General features: G+C 42.7%; 1 protein-coding gene across 1 annotated transcript in view; it reads right to left on the bottom strand.

Annotated features, from left to right (window-relative positions):
• Positions 1 to 8,039, bottom strand: part of VWA3B (von Willebrand factor A domain containing 3B) — a 97,521-nt gene extending 89,482 nt beyond the window's left edge. Inside the window, exons 1-4 of the mRNA XM_054975038.1 lie at positions 7,963 to 8,039; positions 4,299 to 4,526; positions 2,356 to 2,450; positions 576 to 826 (exon numbers count right to left, since the gene is read on the bottom strand). Coding sequence (XP_054831013.1) covers positions 576 to 826; positions 2,356 to 2,450; positions 4,299 to 4,526; positions 7,963 to 8,002 — 614 coding nt within the window. The 5' untranslated portion in view covers positions 8,003 to 8,039. The remainder of the gene's footprint in view (positions 1 to 575; positions 827 to 2,355; positions 2,451 to 4,298; positions 4,527 to 7,962) is intronic.
• Positions 8,040 to 17,435: the final 9,396 nt, after the last annotated feature.

Below are 17,435 nucleotides of genomic sequence, written 5' to 3'. Positions count from 1 at the left end.
AATTCCACATTTATTGCAAGGAAAACCCACCATCTCCAATTACAAGGATCAGCTAGAAGGTGATGTGAAAGCCTGAGACCCTGGACTGTTTCTGACAGTCGTAGCAGATGATTCTGAACTTGATAGACCAATGGACTGACTCAACAGAAGGCATCTGTATCAGAATTCTTGGTCATCCTCCATCCTAACTGAACAAAATATTCAACGAACAAGAGGGGGCCTATTCAACCATCCCAAGCAGAACACAGACTTCTGAAAATTAAACCGCCACTTAAATTTTTGGAGGAAAAAATATATCACTTACAATTAAATATATGCCAAATATATAAAGAAGACAGGCAACATTTTCTGTATATCCTAATCAAAAATATGAGTGCTGCCATTCACAGTCTTGCATCAGAGTCTGTATCATAGACCAAGTGCAATTACATCCACTTAATCTTTTGATGCATCCAATATAGCCTTGGAAGTTCAATCAGTTGGCCACCCCCTTCTTATCAGATGTTTTAATTTTCAAAAATCCAGAAAATCACATCAATGAAGTGTACGGGATAAGCTGTGATTCTCTTACTTACCGAATGAGATTAAATTTGGCTATTTGGGCCACTTGCTGTGTGAGGACCATACAAAGTGCCTCACAACACAGATTAAACTCGGCTGCAGAAGAAATACCAAAATCTAGAACAATGGCAATGGACTGTTCCTGGATCACTCCAAATATTTGTCGGCTTTCAGTGGTTAGCCATTCCATTCTCTGTTTATACAGTTCAATAGCTACGGCAAGGCAATTCACAAAATGAATGAGGAGGTCTTTTTTGGCTGTTAGCTATAGGTAAATAAAAATAGAGAGAGGATATAAATTCTAAAATGGTGAGCACTGAGATGAGAGGTGTAGCAGCTGTTTACATTCTGGTTTCCTCGTGGTTTCCTCAAAGCATCTGAAGATGCAGCACAGTCTCCACATTAAGATATGACAAATCTCCCTTAAATGTTAATATTGACAATTTATATGGCGGGGGGGGGGTGGGGCTGGAGCCAATATTATAACAGGGAGTGTTTGTTAACAAGTATCAAAATGGGAGGAGGGGCAGGCAGTAACTGCAAATGTCTGGTGTTGTGATTCACAAGCGTCTACAATTGTTACCGCTCCACAATCATCAAAAATGACCAAGGAATGCTGTAATGATTTCAAGAAATGGGTGCATGTGTCTTTAAATGTTTGGTGAGATAGTTGAAGAGTGGGGGTGAAAGAGAGAGATGAGTGAGTGATATGATTGGTTGATGACAGAGTGGGCGGAGTGAAGGTGGTTTTCAGTTATTGAGGAAGAGAAAAAGATTCAGTTAGGGCAAGAGAGGCGAGCTGTGTGCAGCCTGTGTGTGTTCATGTATTTGTGAGGGAAAGGCAACCTGAGTGGAAGCCTGAACTGAATGTGTCTGTGAGACTATATATTCACTCTATTTGAAGCAGGCAAACTGTGTGTGCGCCTGAGAGAGAAAGAATTGAGAGTGAAAAGAAAACAGGCTAGCTGTGTGCTGTCTGAGGAGTTCTCTGTGAGAGAAATACAGAGCCTAGAGAAAGAGGCTAACTGTGTGTGAAGCCTTACAAGAGATCTGTGTGAATGAGTTTGGATGAAGCAACTAGAAGAACTAAGAACGACTTTTATGTAACCAATACGCTTCTTAAAAAAATAAACTTTGTTTTGTTATATCCCAGAGTTATCTCCCATTCCTATCCTCAGGGCCACATAGAACCACGAAGGAGCCTGACGCTCAAACACGTTACAAAAGGGAAAACTTAAATAAAAATATTGGAATTTAATATTCCTGGTGGCAGCAAACTACCCAGAGGGTGTAAGGGGGAGATTTAAAGCAAAATCCACCCTAAAGAAAGTACAGATCATAACAAATGCCTTTGTGAAAATGCCAACAATAAACCAATTTCTGGACTATTACCATAACTTTAATGGATTGCTCAAGAGGGGAAAGCTCTTATCTTAAAAATAATCCAAGTCAATAGCTCTTTGTTGGATAATTTAAATGCAGAATCAGAACTGAACTCTTTCATATGACATCTCAACTACCTGAATCACCATGTCCCCCACCCTACCCCCATAACTCTTGACAGTTGTATCCTTTGACAGGTTAGGAGGTAGATATGCCAAGTCAACAGTTAACATGTCAGTCAAAATTATGCAAGTAGCAATCCCAATTTATAGATAACATACAGCCATTTCCTCATTATGGGCAGATGACAGGCATTACTATATTCTAGCCAATTCATTCTGTCAACATGATTTATTTTTCAGAAAGTCAGAAACTTTATTACTCCTCCAACTGAGAATCCATTACACTTACATTATACCGCTTTCCATCTTGTGCTTTAGTGTACTGACGATACAGCCTGTTTGAATACCGAGAAGCCACAAGTTTCCCCAAGATGGACACATAATCTAGAATATAAATAGAGGCGGTTACTTGTGCCATTTTTTTAACGAGCATTCTTTCTGCAGCCTAATCTAATCCTCTGCATTTTAACTCAGAAATGACCCACTGACCTCAAGCCTGCAACCCTATGCATGTTTATTCTGATGGTAAATGCCACTGAAACCCATAGGGATTAAATCTGCGGAGGACAAGGCAAAAGAGAAGAGGGCTTGCTTGAGGTGTAACAGATGGTTCTTGTCAAATGTAACTGAAGTTTGCTATGACCCAGAAACAAAAGCTTTTTCAAGTCTTTGTTACCTAAGAAAAATGAGGGTGATATCATCTCAGTGATCACATACTTATAAAAAAAAGGGGGAGAAGATGTCTATATCTGGATCCTAGGCTTGTTTTAGCAGCCACTGCTTCAGAACGAGCAATCAGTTGACTTACTTCAACCTTGGCTCTGTTTATCAGAACATTCCAGACACTCAAACTGAATCCCAGTAAGAAGTCTCCAGCATAATCAGGGATGATTGTCTCACAGTAGACTTATTAAGCTTCTGATTTACATGTATAAATTTTCCCTTAACAATATCAAAAAACGTGAGCGTATTTAAATCATAGGTAGGAGGATTGTGAGATTCCCCAGCATCTCAAGCCCTTAGGGTCTTGGTATGTTCCTGCACAAGCATGCCCTTTTTTTAACATGCTCCCCTCAGTCAGATGTCATTTGAAGGGAACTGCTTCTTTTAAAAAAGAGAGCTCAAACAAGCTCAGAACTGCACCCCAAGGGGAGGAAGCGTTCCTCCCTTCCCTCAAGCCATTTTCCTGAGTGAAAACAACAACACTAGCTGCAAAATCAGTGAAATACCTCAGCTTGCATCTGGTTTTAATGCGAGAAAATGGCATTGGGGGGAAGGCAAGAGCCTTTCCTCCCCTGTGGCACCATTCTGAGCTTGTTGGAGCTCTCCTTTTTTAAAAAAGCAGCAGTTCCCCTCACCTGACATGTGACTGTGGGGAGCACTTTAAAACCAGTACATACCTGCGCAGAAACATATCATCTAGAGAGGCCCTTAGATTCATTGGGTGGGGTTTTATGAGATCATATGGAACAGTATGAACAACAGGACTTCCACACATCACTAGTAGTTGAGCCATATGGTATCTGTGAAAATGTATATAGAATCATAACCATGTAGTTTTGAAGAGGTATGTGGTCCGCCACATCAAAAAAAGTTTAAATTAAAAAAAAAATAACATGGAAAGTAACTATGTTCAAAACACAAAATATAGTTAGGCAGTTAGTGCTAGACAGTTGCTTCCCATTGCCAGTTTATAAATGCATTATCACAAGTAGGCATCTGTACAAAAAGAAACCATCATGGGTAGACTAGCTGATGGCTCTGGGATTTCAATCCACCATCACGGCTCCAGGCCAAAGCCTAAAAGCCTAACTATAAGTGAAATGGGATCCTAAGAAAACAGACAGATGCAGGTTTGCAAATCGTCACTCTCTACTTAAGAATCGCCTCCAGGCAGCCAGGTAGGAAATTTTTGGTAAACTGGAAGTGTGTTGGTTCTGTTTTTCTCTTCAAGACATCAATGAGCCACTGACAGCTAAAATATTTGTGGGGTGGGGCAGGTGGGCAGGTGGGCTAAGAAGCATTGTCTCTAGGCTGGTAACTTCTGAACACTTTTTATGCAAGACTGTGCAATTAGTCAAGATATGGTCAAAAGAGCCAAAAGGATTCAACCATCTCCTAGTACTGAACTCCAGAACTATGACATTTCTTTCTGTTGCTCTCACAGTGGAGGCACTGCAAGACATAATTGAGAAGCCAGCTTCTACTTGCCATGATTATTAAGTGTCATACCTTCCTTGTGCTGAAATCCAATTTGGGATAAAATCTGAGAAAAGGACAGCTTGTTCCTTTTGAGTCCATGAAGCTGAAGCCACTTAGAGGAAGAGATGAGAGGTTGCACATCCATGTCCCAGTGAATGCCGTTATCCTTCCATCCTTTTTCTTCAGAGTTTTTCTTGTAGGCAATAAGTGACTCATATTGCTCAGGGATTTTTTTATGTTTCCCATCAAAAGTTACCCCTGTAAAGGGAAAATATTGTAATCTAAATTGAAATTCCTTCCTTTCCAAATAATTGTTCTCTTCCCCCAAATCTTTTCCACAATATTTTGTTGTTCTTATAATGCTCTATTGAAACACATTCTAAAAACAAATCATTTCCTATTTACTGTTATAACTTTCCCTTTCTCCTCTCTGTTAATGTACAAAAAGTAACTGGAAACTGGAAAAAAATGGGAGATTGTTTTGAAATTTGCCTGAGAAAAATACTTCAGTTATAGTATGCCTTTCTCACTGAAACTCAAGATGGATTACAGAACTAGAAGACAATGCACAAAAAAAAAGTGTGCCACTGCAGCTCCTCTCAAAATGTCCTCCTACTGGACCCCTCTGTCAGGGCCAGGCTAATTCTGGCTCTTTGAAATGGTTTGCTGGAAGACGTGAGGAATCACCTACTTTTGCCCAGTTCCATAGGCAATGTAAGGAGGACTTTCTTTTCAGGTAAGACTCTGATGAGTGGTGGATTATATTTTTTTGTTTATTTTAACAATTTCACTACCCTTGAAAGCTGTCTTGAGCTGCCACTTATGGCAAGAAAGGCGGGATTAAAATGTTTTAGTAAATAAACAGATATGCAGCCTCTCTGTGAAGTTTATTCTTTAACAGACCAGTTTCATTATTTCTTCCTTTCCTCAACTACTTGTCTACTCAGCCTATCTTTTCCCTCAAGCCTCCTTCCTACTCTTTCCTCAGCTTTGTTTCTAATCCCAAAGCTACACTGCTTACTTCATTCTGCCAGCCCCCAGACTCCTTGCCCCTTTGGTTTCCCCCTCCACTCAGGACTTTATCCCATTCAATTTATTATCCTTCATTCCAGAAGGTTCCCTAAGAAAAATTTAGAACTAAGGCTGCCAGCAGCCTAGAATAAAATGTCTTGCTGCTTCAGCAGAGGTGTAATCTGTCAAAATGGGCAAATAAGGTTTACATGGAACAGAGATAAATAATATCCCATTATGCCTCTGTTAAAGGGGCAAGACTCTTTTTTTTTGCAGGCTGTTGGCAACCCTATTTAGAAGGGCAACAGGATGTCTGATGAATGTTAGGGTTCATGGGCCTGTAGTAAGGGTGCAATTGTTTAGGAACGTGATTTGCAGTTGCTCACATAGCACATGTTTAGCAACATCCCTGCATGTGTGCACATACTTTTGAGTAAAGCTAGATTTCTTCTCCCACAGAATAATCAGTCATCCCTCCTCCCAGTTCATCAAATCAGTAGTTGTGTCAGCATTCTATGGACCTCTTCTGGCAGGAAAGTGCTAGTAAATATATGCAGAATACATTTTCCTCCTCACTACTAAATAATTCCCTCATTTTCCTCTTGAGAGTTCCACCGCCTCTTTTCCCAGAAAAAAAGTCCTGATCAGAACCATAGTCTGAGGATGAAGCCAGCAAGAACCCATGACAAAATGAAAGATAAGCCATTTTGAGACCTATGCTAGCACAAGAGCAACACACAAATAATATATATAGTAACATGTTTGTCAAAAAAATTAGACCTGCATATTTTATTTAATACTGGTTGTCAGGAAACTGCCAGCTTCAGTCAGTTCCCCACACAATTTTTCCTGTCCTTAAGGCCTTGTGAGGTTTTATACCCGGCCAGACAGGCATCTTTTCTTCACAGAAGCTGGAACACAAAAATTTTGTTGCTGGCATTCAGACATTATTTGGCTGGCTGGCAGGAGGGAGGTGCAGGAATGGGGCTGGAAACTCCTGCTCACTCTAGAAACTCCCACATTGCGCTGGGAATGATATTGTTCCCAGTATGATATGTGAGCATTCCGGAGCATGCTTGCAGGAAGGCCCTGCCAGGGCCCCCCGACGACTCCCCCTTATAGCACTGGGGGACCTGGCAACCCCAGGCGCACTCCATGACATCACCACAGCTCAGCCACTCATTGCTGGCTGTTTCAGCACTTCAGGCACAAAGCATGAAATAATTTAACTAGAACTGTTCATTAGTGTTATGTAGTAAGGAGCAAATTACATGCATTAGGAAATCTTTGATCAGACTCCTTTTTTTCTCCTAGCTAAAATCAGCTGCAGGGAATGGAGAGCACCATGGGGTGGGGCTTTAATCCTTCTGCTTGCATTATTCTCCTGTTGCAAGTACACACATAAAGAACTGCTATTTGTGGATCCTGGGAGAGAAAATAGCAGCTGTGGAGGTGGACAGTGAAACCGTACAGGAGGAAGAGTTTGGTAAAAACACAAATATATGAAGCTGCCCTATATAGGGTAAGACCATCGTCCATCTACCTTAGTATCGTCTGCTCTGACTGGCACCAACTTGTCTTTCCTATCTCATCTCTTTTTAACTAGAGATGCCAAGAGCTGAACCCAAGACCGTCTGCATGGAAAGTATGTGCTCTACCACTGAGACATAGCCCTTCTCCTGATCTTGGATCTCCTACTACAGCAAAAGTAGTTTGGCCCTAATATTACTTTTTTAATATATATATTCTAAATAGTGAGGATAGCTGTGTGTGTCTTTGGAAGATGATACTTTGACAGTGGCCACAGGCCATACTATAACTGGCCACAGGTCCATCCCATGGCCGTCACCCACATTTTTAAAGTAGCTTTAGTTCTTTCAAAATTGCCACAGGGCCCTGATTGTATGGAGCAGCAGCCCCAGGAGCTCTCGCTCTTCCCCCACCTTTTCAGGTGCCAAAAGAGCCCCCAATTGCTGTTCTGAAACCTGAAAAGGCACAGGGAGGAGGGGGGGCAAGAGCTCCTGGGGCCGCCATGTCATGCGCATGATCTGAATCAGGGTCCCACAGCAATTTTAAAGAGCTGCAAGTGCTTTTTAAATAGCAGCAAGAGGCTATGGGATAGACCCATGGCTGTTGTAGTTTGGCCCTAAGACACTCCTGTATTTATTAATTTACATACATTTTTATCCAATCCTTCCCTCCAAGAAGGTCATGGTGTTCTCCCCTCCTCCATTTTATCCTCACTATAGCCCTATGAGATAGCTTAGGGTGAGAGACAGGGTTACCAACCTCCCAGCAGGGCCTGGAGATCTCCTGAAATTACAACTGATCTCCAGACTGCAGAGATTAGTTCCCTTGCAGAAAATGGCTCTGTTGGAATAGAAGTTTATGACATTATATCTGCGTGAGGTCTCTTCCCTCCCTAAGCGCTACCATTCTCAGGCTCCACCCCCAAAATGTCCCGGAATTTCCCAATCCAGAATTGGCAACCATAGAGAGAGTGACTGATTCAAGGTCATCTAGCAAGCTTTATGGATTTGAACCTGGTCTCCCAGGTCATGCACCAACATGCTAGTCACTGTACCAAACTAGTTCACTGCAGAAGGATAATACATAGCATCAAAACATAAGATTATTCAAATGCAAATTATGCAGTGAACGATCACTGCTATAAAATACTCACGTTCGCTCCACGCAATCCGTTTACCCACATTGCCAGTCATTTTAACCACAACGATTTCTTGTTTCTTTTTATACTCTTCTTAAAATCTGAATAAAATATTATTTTATTATGTTAATACCTCTCAAAGCTTTATTCAGAGCCAATCCCAATAATTTAGGCACTGGAAAAACAAAGGTAGTTCCAGCAATGTTATTAGGCAGATATGTTGCTCTATAAAGGCTTTGGGATTTTGATACCCCACCCCCCACCCCGCCACCTCTACCGAAGTCAATAAGAATACTCACAACTCATGTTTCCCTTTAAGCAACATAAATATCTAAATAAAAAGGAGGAGAAAAGTTAATACAAGCAGTTAACAGAAATTTCTCATAGCACATGTACTGATAAGCAGTTGTAAACACAAAGTAAAATCCTCATTGTGTTAAAGCAATTACCTACTTCTGTGTCCTAAATTAAGGGGCAGCAGATTCAGGCTAAACAAAAGGAAACATGGCTTTAAAGGGGGATTCAACAGATTCATGGAGGACAGGTTCATCAATCACTGCCACTCATGATGTCTAAAGGGAATCTCCATATTCAGAAAGAGTCCAGTAGCACCTTTAAGACTAACCAACTTTATTGATTTCTAGAATCACAGTTCTCTTTATTGATTTCTAGAATCACAGTTCTCTTCGTCAGATGCAGAGGCAGTAAACTTCTGAATGCCAGGGCTAGGAAGCAGCATGCGGGGAAGGTTTTGATCTGTATGCCCCGTTCATTGGCCACTGTGTGAAAGAGAATGCTGAACTAAATAAATTACTAGTCAGATCCAGCACAGCTGTTCTTGATCTTCAGAACTGCCTTAGACATCATATAATTTATGGAACTTGCAGTCACAAGATAAAGGGATGGTCACTAGCTTAGATAGCATTTAAATGGAAGGTGATCGTGGCTATTAGCTGTGGGCAGAGGCAGGGCTGGATTGAGGGGGGCAAGGGGGGTAGTCTGCCCCCGGCGCCACCAGGGAGGGGGCGCCAAGAGCAGCTGCCAGCTGCCGAAGCACGTGGGCAGCAGCGCAGGCAGCCTCGCAGTCCCCCGTGCTGCCTTTCGCCTGCCCCGCGGGACAGAGGGTGGCTGGCTTGCTGCGCACCCCCTGTCTTGCAGGGCAGGCAAAGGGCAGCGCGGCCACCCACACCATTCGCCTGCCCCGCAGGAGAGGGTGCAGCCTGCCGCCTCCTGTCCTGCAGGGCAGGCGCATGGCGCAGGTGGCCTCACAGCCCCCCGCGCTGCCTTTTGCCTGCCCTGCAGGACAGGGGGTGCGCGGCAAGCTGGCCGCTCCCTGTCCTGCGGAGCAGGCGAAAGGCAGCGCGGGGGGCTGCGAGGCCGCCCACGCCATTCGCCTGCAGGGAGGCAAATGGTGCGGGTGGCTTCCCAGCCCTGCATGCTGCTTCCGCCGCCCTACGTGATGACATCACCAAAATGGCGTCATCACGCCGTGCTGGGAGCGCACGGGTCGGACTAGGGTTGCCCCGGGCGACAGAAACCCTAGATCCGGCCCTGGGCAGAGGTCCATCAATGGCTATTAGCCATGATGTCCAGATGGAACCTTCATGTTCAGAAGAAGTGTAGAGCTGAATATCAGTTGCTGGGGGCAATAACAAGAAGAGGCTTTGGCCTTTGCACTCCTGTTTATGGACTTTCTGAGGCATCTGGTTGACCACTGTGAGACATAGGTTGCATGACAATCCTTGAAGACCACATTCTTTGTCAGGTTCATCATCACAACAACCCTGTAAGATATACCACTTTCTTCTTTGCATCTTTCAGGTGGGAACCTGAGTGTGAGAATGTGTGGCTCTTGAAAAATCTACATGAATCCATGGCTAAGAGCTGAAACAGACCACCAAAAGCTCCATGTATAGTATTGTTTCTAGCCTTTATGATTTCATACTGTACAAGGGAGGAAACCAATGTTTAAATGACATACTCATGTACATACATAAAATACCCCATAGAGACAAAGCTTCTCCCTATCATGCACATTTATTTAAATCTACAGAGTAATTCAAAAATGTGGATCCTCCACTTACATTTTTAAATATATCCCAGCAGTTTTTACCTCAGTTCTAAGGTAAGAAATCCATTCAGGTCTTGGAAGGTCTACAAGCTAACCACTTGATTGCTTCTGTCCCTAGTTATGTGTCATATTAACACGGTTGCAGGTCTTCGCAAATAACATTCTTGTCTATCCAAAGATCTGCTTATCCAACAACGCAGTCCTAAGCAGAGTTATATCCTTTTAAATCCATTGAAGTCATCTGTGTTAATATCTCAGATGTCTAAGCCCCACAGGCTACTCAGTCATTGTTCTGTAAACATAAGCCTGATGCTTTTAACATTTTTTGATAATTGTTCCTCATTACATATGTCACGTATACACTGAATCACTCAAAAAAGAAAAAAGTACTGAACCACTTACATGCATGAGTGATTTGTATGGATATCCCATTCAGTGGCATGCACTGTTTTCATTGCCCATGACAGATCACCTGAATTCAAGCCAGGTCTATGCCTGCTGCCCACAAGCCACTTAACTGCAGGCTTTGCATATGACCCATTCACTGCAAAACAGGCAATTGCCACAGCAAGAAAAAAAGGGGGGTGCTCTCAACCAAACCATCATGCATGTGAGCCTAGAACAGGGGTCCGCAAACTGTTACCTGTGGGCACCATGGTGTCCACCAAGTATTTTAAGAAAGTGGACAGGACTAGTAGGGCTTTTGCCCAGCAGATCATCCGATTGGGTACAGGAGATCTTATTGACTAAGCACATTTTTTAAAAAAAGGTTTGGGGAGCAGCTGACCGACACTATAGTACAAGGATCTTCACTGCATGACTGAAAGTAAGCTATGTGTATACAAGCAAATATTTTTAAACAATATGTCCATTTTTAAAAGGCAGCTTCTTTTAAGAAGAGTTTATAAGCCTCTTAAGCAGAGCTTATGCTTGAAATATTTACATGTTAATATTGGTAGTGGAGAGTGTCCTCAAGTCATAGCTGATTTATGGTGACCCCAGGCGGGGTTTTCGTAGCAAGAGATTAACAGAAGTGGTTTGCCTTTGCTTGCCTCTGCAACCCTGGTATTCATTAGTGGTCTCACATCCAATTATTAACCAAGGTTGACCCTGCTTAGCTTCTGAGATCTGGCTCACCTGGGCTATCCAGGTCAGGGCACTTGTTAAACATTGGAGTTATACATAATCTCACATCCTAGTACTCCGTGGTTGGCCCTGTCTCCTGTGGCAGTCATTTTGTGGTTGCACCCATCACCCTGTGTCAGAATGCCAAAGGTAACTGCGTGCTTAAAATGGCTGGGGCCTCCTAGCCTAGGCCGACTAAGATGTACCATTACTCACCATCTTTTCTCCCTCCTGGAGAAACTTACACATACTCAGGTCAATGCATGCAAGTTTCCCCAGTGAGGCAAATACCAGCTTCCACAGCCATTGCAAGCTGGGAACAGTGCAGGAAGAAAGGCTTAAGCCTCCCTTCTCTCTTCATGCTACAGTTCCAATCCAAATCAGAGCTCTATGCATCTGAAGCTGATTCTTTTTCCTTGGAGAACTGTGTTCATTACAGAGCCCTGTGCTATAAAGAGTTGATTGTGCAATTCACAGTTAATTAACAGTTTTGTGTGGTTATTGCAATGCAGTGTTAATTGAAAGTTTCATCTCTGAAAGACACTCTGAGCTGCCTTTCTTTAAGTGGCTGATTTTGCTGAATCACTGAGGCCCAAAGTTATTGGACTTCTGTAACATTTAGATTAATATGACAAAATTAATCCTTTAATCCAGATACCACAATAGTTAGTTGGACAACTTTAAGCATGGAAAATAGAACAAAAAGGCTGCTGACACCCCAACTAATAAGCTCTTCAAAATGTTTTATGTGTATACATTCAAGTCATGTGCAAACATTCACCATTTGGCTGTCTACAACAGCAACCAATCTATTGTGCATGTTGCCTCTTAGGAAACAAAAACACTCTCTAAACATGAACCGCTGCCCTTCTTTAAACTGAGTGCTGGATTAGGATTCTAGCTCAATTCCTGCCTTGATTCACTGACTTCAAAACCCCTTTTCAAAGGTCACACCCAAATGTACATGAAGCACTGAGTATGCTTTAAAGTACTAAATAAAAGTTATTGTTGTTAACTGCGATGAGCTTACACCCTACAGTACTAATTTACTTCTAGCTAAATGGCTTTGGGCAATCCTCTCTCAGCCTCAATTCTCCATTTGTAAAACGGGAACAGTAAGACCCATGATAGCAACTAAATGAGTTAGGATATGATAGGATACTCTATGTATGAAAGGGTGCTAAGATTTCATAGAATCATAGAGTTGGAAGGGGCCATACAGACCATCTAGTCCAACACCCTGCCCAAGTGTTCATTCAAAGAGGTGAGACTCCACCAGCAAGCACCAAAAGACACCTCTAGCGTTATATGAAGACATGGAGCAACTTTGTCATGGCAAACTGAATTAAACCATGGATGGATAGATGGATGGGGATTTTACGCATTCATCAAATGTAAAAGTCCTGGGCAGTTCTAAAAGCCATGTTATTTTGACAGCTGTTCAGAGGCTTAACTAGAGCCTCTTTTTTTTTTTTTTTTTGCTTTCAGAATATAAACTCCACACCAGCTGTACAGTTTCTTGACACAAACTGCTCAGTCAAATGTATAGTAAATTGGGGGCAGGGAGGGGCGGCATAATGCTTATTTTTTTAAAAAACGCCAATGAGACATTCTATAAGAAAACTCCACACAAATTGCAGGGAGGCCAAACTGGTTAGAAAAATAATAATTTAACGATTTCTCTTATACCCAATATTTTAAAATAGCCTATACGCTCTTGAAAAGTTATGAAAGAGGTAATGAAGCCAGCCTTTTTCTTTCATTTGCATGAACACATAAGCAGGACACTCAAGACTTTGCTTGCTACGAAGTTTGCAGTAGTAACACATACAGCCATCTGTTGGGAAAACCACGTACCCTCTTATAAATGCCTGGACTTCTCAAGAAGCTTAAGGATTCAAGGCGAGAAACTGGCAACAGTCCAGTCCAAACACTGTGAAACTTGGGAGATTGCCCACGTACAGCTTGTTACTTTGGTGGGAAAATGGCTACGGTTCATTTTCACATGTAGACAGGCTATTTTTAAATTTGCTAAAAGAAAACTATCTACTACAAACATGCTGCCCTCTACAGCCAATCACAGGGCTGGACTAGATCTAAAGTTTGCCCAGTCTAACCCTCTGCCCTAGGTCTAGGCCCCCTGTGCCTTCAAATATGTTGAGTACACAAATCAACATCACTTTGCACATTATGCCAAAAGAAAATGTAACCAGAACTGGATTACTTCCTACAGTTGTCACCAGATCCCTCCTCAACAACTTGCCCACTCAGAAAAGCCAGCCCAAGGCGATGGCCTTCACTATCCGTGACTCCCATCTGAGACAAATGTGCACAAGTTGGTAGATGCCAGGATAAGTATTTATTTGGTAATTTACATTGTCTTCTACTATTGAAGAATAACCTCCCAGCCTCATCTGCAATATGGATATAATCATACTGGTCTACTGTCTCAATTTTATTTATTTATCATATTTTGTGGTAGCACCTTTCTATCAGTGCACTAAAAATAATGCATGGGAAGAGCTCCAAACACTTCAAAGTGTTATATAAAGTGCTAAATCTGAGTGTTAATTCTATGATAAGGCCTTTTGCCTCACAGATTTTCAATATTATTATCAGTTTAGATTATAGTCCAAAGAGTTCTGCTAAAGATTACACATAAAGATAAATTACTTACACTGGTTTATAGTGCACCCCAAATTTTATTTAAAGAAATCTCCTCAGGCAACAAAGAACTCTTTGTGACAACATCTTTCTGATACCTGTTTACTTAAAAGTAAGTCCTGCACTCAGTCAGGTTTACTCCCAAAAATGTGTATAAAGACTGCAACTATTGAAAATATGTTGGCAGTGGGTGTCATTTTTATATAACGAATGACTACTCTGAGCTTTGGGACAGAATCTAAACAACAGTGAACAAAAACACACAGACATCAGATGAACAGTAGAGCTTATGCAAATCACTGTTCCCTAGTGTGGTATCTGTGGGTTCCATAGTGCCTGCCAATATTATTTCCTGAAACCCACTTGCTTCTTCACCCGAGTGTATCATTTTCAAAGCAAAGATCCAGTTCTGAATTACTTCTACTTCATTGAAATAGGAAATGTTTTAAATGTCTGCAGGAAGACAACAATCTCCATCTCAGGATGCTTGGCTAGGAACCTTTTGTGGGGCCTCATGTTATTTTGTGACAGGACCCAACTTCAATGGCAGCCATTTTGAGACTGGTTTCGCTGGTCTCCCATGACAGCCATTTCGCTGTTTCACCCACTATCTGTTGTCAAAATTACAAAAGTGCCTGCCTACAGGTTCAGCAAGCTTAGGGAATACTCCAGATACAGATCAGTAATATAGAAAAACATATGAATACAGCATTAAAACAGTATTGACATATTTTTAAACTTCTTAGTTTTTTTTTTAAATGTGTAACGCAATTTAAAAGGAATATTCATGAGCGAGCGTCTCACTTATGCTGGCCGCTTGCACCAAATTTTGGTCTTAAGCACATATGAAGTCACAAATCCCCTGATATCCACAGAACTGTTTGCAAACCTTGAGAAAATGGACTGTGCTATGTGTTTATTTACTTCATTTATACCTGGTTTTTCTCCCCAATGGGGATCGAAAATGGCTTACAACATTATCCCCTTCTCCATCTTATTCCCTTTAACAAGGATAACCCAAACTCAAATCAAAAAGAGTCCAGTAGCACCTTTAAGACTAACCAATTTTATTGTAGCATAAGCTTTCGAGAATCAAGTTCTCTTCGTCAGATGCCTGATACAGATACAGTATCTGTATCAGGCATCTGACGAAGAGAACTTGATTCTCGAAAGCTTATGCTACAATAAAATTGGTTAGTCTTAAAGGTGCTACTGGACTCTTTTTGATTTTGCTACCACAGACTAACACGGCTAACTCCTCTGCATCTATGACCAAACTCAAATGTTAATAAATAATAACACTTTTTTTAAAAGTCAAAGTTTTAGCAGAGAAGACATACAAAATAGACCTGAAAGCTCACTTTCCATGTAATAAAATACTGTGGATTAATACAGTGATTAACAACATGGGAGATGGGGACCTCTGGGAGTCCATGGAGCTATTGCAAGGGATCCACAATTACATAGGTACAGTAAGCATATCCTTTTTGATCTTTTTGTCATTAGGTATTTTCTCAATCAACAGGTACTGCTAGTACAACTACTATCTTGAGGAGGGTCCAAAGAATTTTTGACATTAAAAAGAGGTCCTTATATTCAGAAAGGCTGGGAACCAGTGGTTTAGTAGTAGAGCATTCATTAAACATTGGCTGAAGCTTTTCCAAGTGTGAGAATTCTAAAATACTCCCAGTGAACATACTGGACCCTATGCCAGTGCCTGGCCTTTACAGACAGCAAAAAGAAAGGTGGGCACTGCCGCACTGGAGTGTTCCTTTATGCCTTTTGGCAAGGGTGTCTTGGAAGCAGGGTAACTACCATACAGTCACATTTATCAAGCACAGATGTAGACTCACCAAACCAAATATTGAACAGACTACAGTTCCTTTAAAGGCTGCAATCCAATGCTCAATTACCTGGAGAGAGCCCTATTTAACTCAGCAAGACTTGCGTCTGGGTAAATAATATCCACAGGATCCAGCTGTAAGAATTGTACGAGGCATCATTCCCCTGAATAAAATTACACCCCAGTGCAGGGCTGTGATGATAAAAATTGCACCGAACAAAATTCTCCCCTTGATCCCACTCTTAAAGGTTCAGGAGTCATTTCAGCAGCTAACCCTATTTGGGGGGAGAACAAGGGATGTTTTTACCTAATCGCTTTCTGTTTCGCCTGCTTTCTATTTATGGTCTTTTGCAGAAGCAAAGGAATACTTAGTTTTTTTTAAAAAAATGTGTAACGCAATTTAAAAGGAATATTCATGAGCAAGCGTCTCACTTATGCTGGCCGCTTGCACCAAACAGACGCCCCACACTCTCAGTGCCGCTTGGCACAGCCGTCTCCAGAGGGAAGAGGAACCCAGCCCCAGAGAAAGCAAGGCCCCCGGAACTACCTGAGCGCCCCCCAGGGAAGCCATATGGGGCTTCTCGCCCTCCGGAGCGCCCCCTGCAGGCGCCCCACCTTACCTGCTTTGCGCTGCCTCGCCGCTTCCATCCCATTGTGTCAAAACAGAGGCAGGGAATTCCAAGGCGCCCTCCTGCCTGCCGCGCCGGCTTCGCGTTTGTTGACGCTGGAAACAGACCGGTTGCTAAGCCGAGCCAGGGAGGGCAGAGCCCGCCTTCGGCAGAGGAGGAGCTCCTCCTGAGCCCCCGCGGGCGAGCCAAGTCGGCCAGGGGAGTTCGCTGAGGAGGCAAGCGCGCTGCGCGGGGCCCCCTGTGCTTGCGTTTCATCGGGGCTACAAGCGCTTGGCCGTGGACGCTTTTCAGGGCGTGATTTTAGCAAGGAAGAGGTGAACGTAGTGCTGGGACCCATTTTTCTGCCAAGCATTGTTAAGGGCATGTGCAGAGTGCATTTCTGCCGCGACCGCCAATCCCAAAGGCAGAGCCTACTGCTCTGGGAGAAAGATTTCAAGCAGCTCTGAGTCCACGGAGCCTTGGTACCAGATCTGTGCGAGATGAGTTCACTATGTGAGCTTACACACGTTCCCCTAACATATGAACCTATCCAGCCTTGTTACAGACCAGCGTGGACATGTACATTCCAGCAGTAGGACAGTCATTTTCAAGGTCAGGGTTGGGGGCGAGGGGAGCAGAACAGCCAAATCTGCAAACTGTTGATTACCATAAAATGGGGAAATGGCATTTCAGAAACTGTAGATGTTTTTCTTTCATAACTCAGGATATGATCAGGCCCAGGAAAATTATGCTTGGCCTCTGCTCAAGCAGCGTTCCTTCAGTGACAAATTGAAATAGTTAAATGCTGCTGTGAGTCCAAAGTGCTCACTCAGAGCGGAACTACAAGTGACAAAAGGCACAGGTTGGACACTTGTCAGCTTCCCTCAAGTTTTGATGGGAAATGTAGGCATCCTGGTCTCGCAGCTTCGCTCTCTGACTGCTGTCCAATGGACTTTTCAACTCTCACTTGTCCAACATTCCGCCAAGCTGCCTACATTTCCCATCAAAACTTGAGGGAAGCTAACAAGTATCCAACCTGTGCCTTTTGTCACTTGTACCACTCTCACAGAGGAGATTGCCAGCCCAGGTTAGTCTGCTTTCACCTCTTCCCAATCAGCTGGTAATTAAATGATTCACAATGCAAAGGAATTTCTTACCTCTGAGGAGGTTGCCCTTT

This window comes from Eublepharis macularius, chromosome 3 (assembly GCF_028583425.1).
Source record: "Eublepharis macularius isolate TG4126 chromosome 3, MPM_Emac_v1.0, whole genome shotgun sequence".
Lineage (NCBI taxonomy): Eukaryota > Metazoa > Chordata > Lepidosauria > Squamata > Eublepharidae > Eublepharis > Eublepharis macularius.
Note: the sequence above shows the minus strand (reverse complement) of the source record. Positions and strands in the feature narration are given on the sequence as shown.